Consider the following 1,880-nt stretch of genomic DNA (forward strand, 5'->3'; position numbering starts at 1 on the left):
GGAACCGTTGCGGGTTGGGGCAATCATTCAACGTGTGTTGGGCATGGGATTGCTGCCCTGACCCGTGACGTGGTAGATGGTAGCAGATCATACAAATCCCCCGCCATGCTTGTAGCAGGTGGACATAGTCGGCCAACCCTTGACTTTGTGTCTTGATCCGGGTGTGGAGGATTTTAGCCCCGACTTGCAGATCCTGCTGGTCATTATCATCATCATCATCGGATGGGATCAGGTCCGGGAGTGGGCTGGGGGAGAACCCCCTCTTCCTGCAGTATCCGCAGATCGCCCTCTCCCTCTCGCAGGGTGCTGCGCCTTCCCCATCCAGGAAGCAGGCAAGCTCGCCTACCAGGCACCCGTGACCCTGGCAATATCGGTGCATCGCGGTTTCGGCGGCATCAGGTGTGAGTTGGTTGGGCGCATCCTTCGCGGCGCGCCAATGGTGCGGAATAAGAACAGTGGATTGCCCTCCCCGCCCATCTCGCCCCAGCCGTCCCACTTCCTGGGCGAAATCAATCATGTTCAAAGGAACCCCGACATGCACCACATGCCGAACGGCGGGATGGTCAATCCCCAACCCGAATGCCGACGTGGCCACGATATATGCCGGGTCCCCGTCCCTCCATTGCTGTAAGACATCGGCCTTGTCATCCACGCTGCCCGAGGTCGAATGGTAGAGGGGCGCGGTAATCGCCTGCGCTACTTCATGGGCGGTGTTTTTGGTTCCACAGTAAATGATGGCTCGCTCGTCAGGTTGGATCTGCGCGATCAGGGTCCGAATGTGAGGGATAGCAAACTCCGGGAGGAACTGCTGGCGGGCCGCGGACCGCAACACTTCATACCGGAGATCGCGGCGCGTGGTGGGACTGCGCACCATGCGGGCGCCGCGGAGGAGCATGGCTTGCTGAAATCGATCGATCAGCGAGGGTGGCATCGTCGCGGTCAGAAAGACCATCGGGCATTCGAGCTCGCGGAGCAATGGCAGTAGGCCCATTGCTGGGCGGTAGTCGAGGGCCGTGACGGCAAGATGGCACTCGTCAAATACCACCCGGTCCAACTCGTTGGCAATGGCAAGGCGGTTGAGGAATTCCCGGAAGGGTGGGCGGACGGCCTGTTCAACAGCAACCATGATCAGCGGGCACGAGTGTAACTGCTCGGGGCGGGATTTGGCTTCCCAGACATGGGCCTCGAGATCGGCCTCGCGGCACCGGCGCTGCATCTCCGCCTTCAAAACCACCAGAGGCAGGATCAGGACCGTGGTGCCAGCCCCGGGAAGCTGGCAGGGGAGCAGATACAGAAGACTTTTGCCCTCGCTGGTCCGCAGGATCGCCAGCACCTGGCCATCCCCGTTAATCACATGTCCCATGGCCCGTTCCTGTTCAGCGGATCGGTAGGTGGCATCATCTCCATACATCCGCTCCAGGACCGCCCGCGCCTCCGCCATGCGCCAGCGCCGGCGGTTGCGGGCGGGGGCCCTGCGTCGCGCGACGCGCTGCGTGATGGGACTTTCCTGCTCCTCGCCCCGGCGTCGCTTGGACGGGGGATGGCGGGCTGATGATGACGGGCTGGACAGCCGATCCGGCCGAGGCGTGTCGGCCCACTCCCACCCCGTCGTCGGTCCATGCTGCGAGCCACGGGATGGCGTGGCGGGCATGGGGACGATCGGGCGTCGCACCAGGCTTTTCACCCGCGGTTGAAATTCTACCGGATCCCGGACCAGCTGGTGCCAGAGCTGACTTACTTGGTGGAACTCCTGGAGTCCTGCATCCGTCAGCCCGGCTCGGAAATTCACCGTCCCCCCGTAAACTCGGTTGCCGGTATGGGGGGTATGGCTGGCCTGCCAGTGCATGGCCTCCATTAGACTGCCCAGGATTGGGTCCTCC

The 1,880-nt window shown here is 62.7% G+C and overlaps 1 protein-coding gene across 1 annotated transcript; it reads right to left on the bottom strand.

Annotated features, from left to right (window-relative positions):
• Positions 1-206: 206 nt before the first annotated feature.
• Positions 207-1,484, bottom strand: BDV14DRAFT_186390 (uncharacterized protein; the record flags this gene model as incomplete). The annotated part of the gene is made up of 1 exon (XM_073770807.1): positions 207-1,484. A coding segment is annotated over exon 1 (666 nt), but the record flags the coding sequence as incomplete, so codon positions are not given.
• Between the last annotated feature and the right edge of the window lie 396 nt (positions 1,485-1,880).

The sequence above is a fragment of the Aspergillus stella-maris genome, assembly GCF_047715825.1.
Source record: "Aspergillus stella-maris strain CBS 113639 unplaced genomic scaffold BDV14scaffold_220, whole genome shotgun sequence".
Classification (NCBI taxonomy): Eukaryota; Fungi; Ascomycota; class Eurotiomycetes; order Eurotiales; family Aspergillaceae; genus Aspergillus; species Aspergillus stella-maris.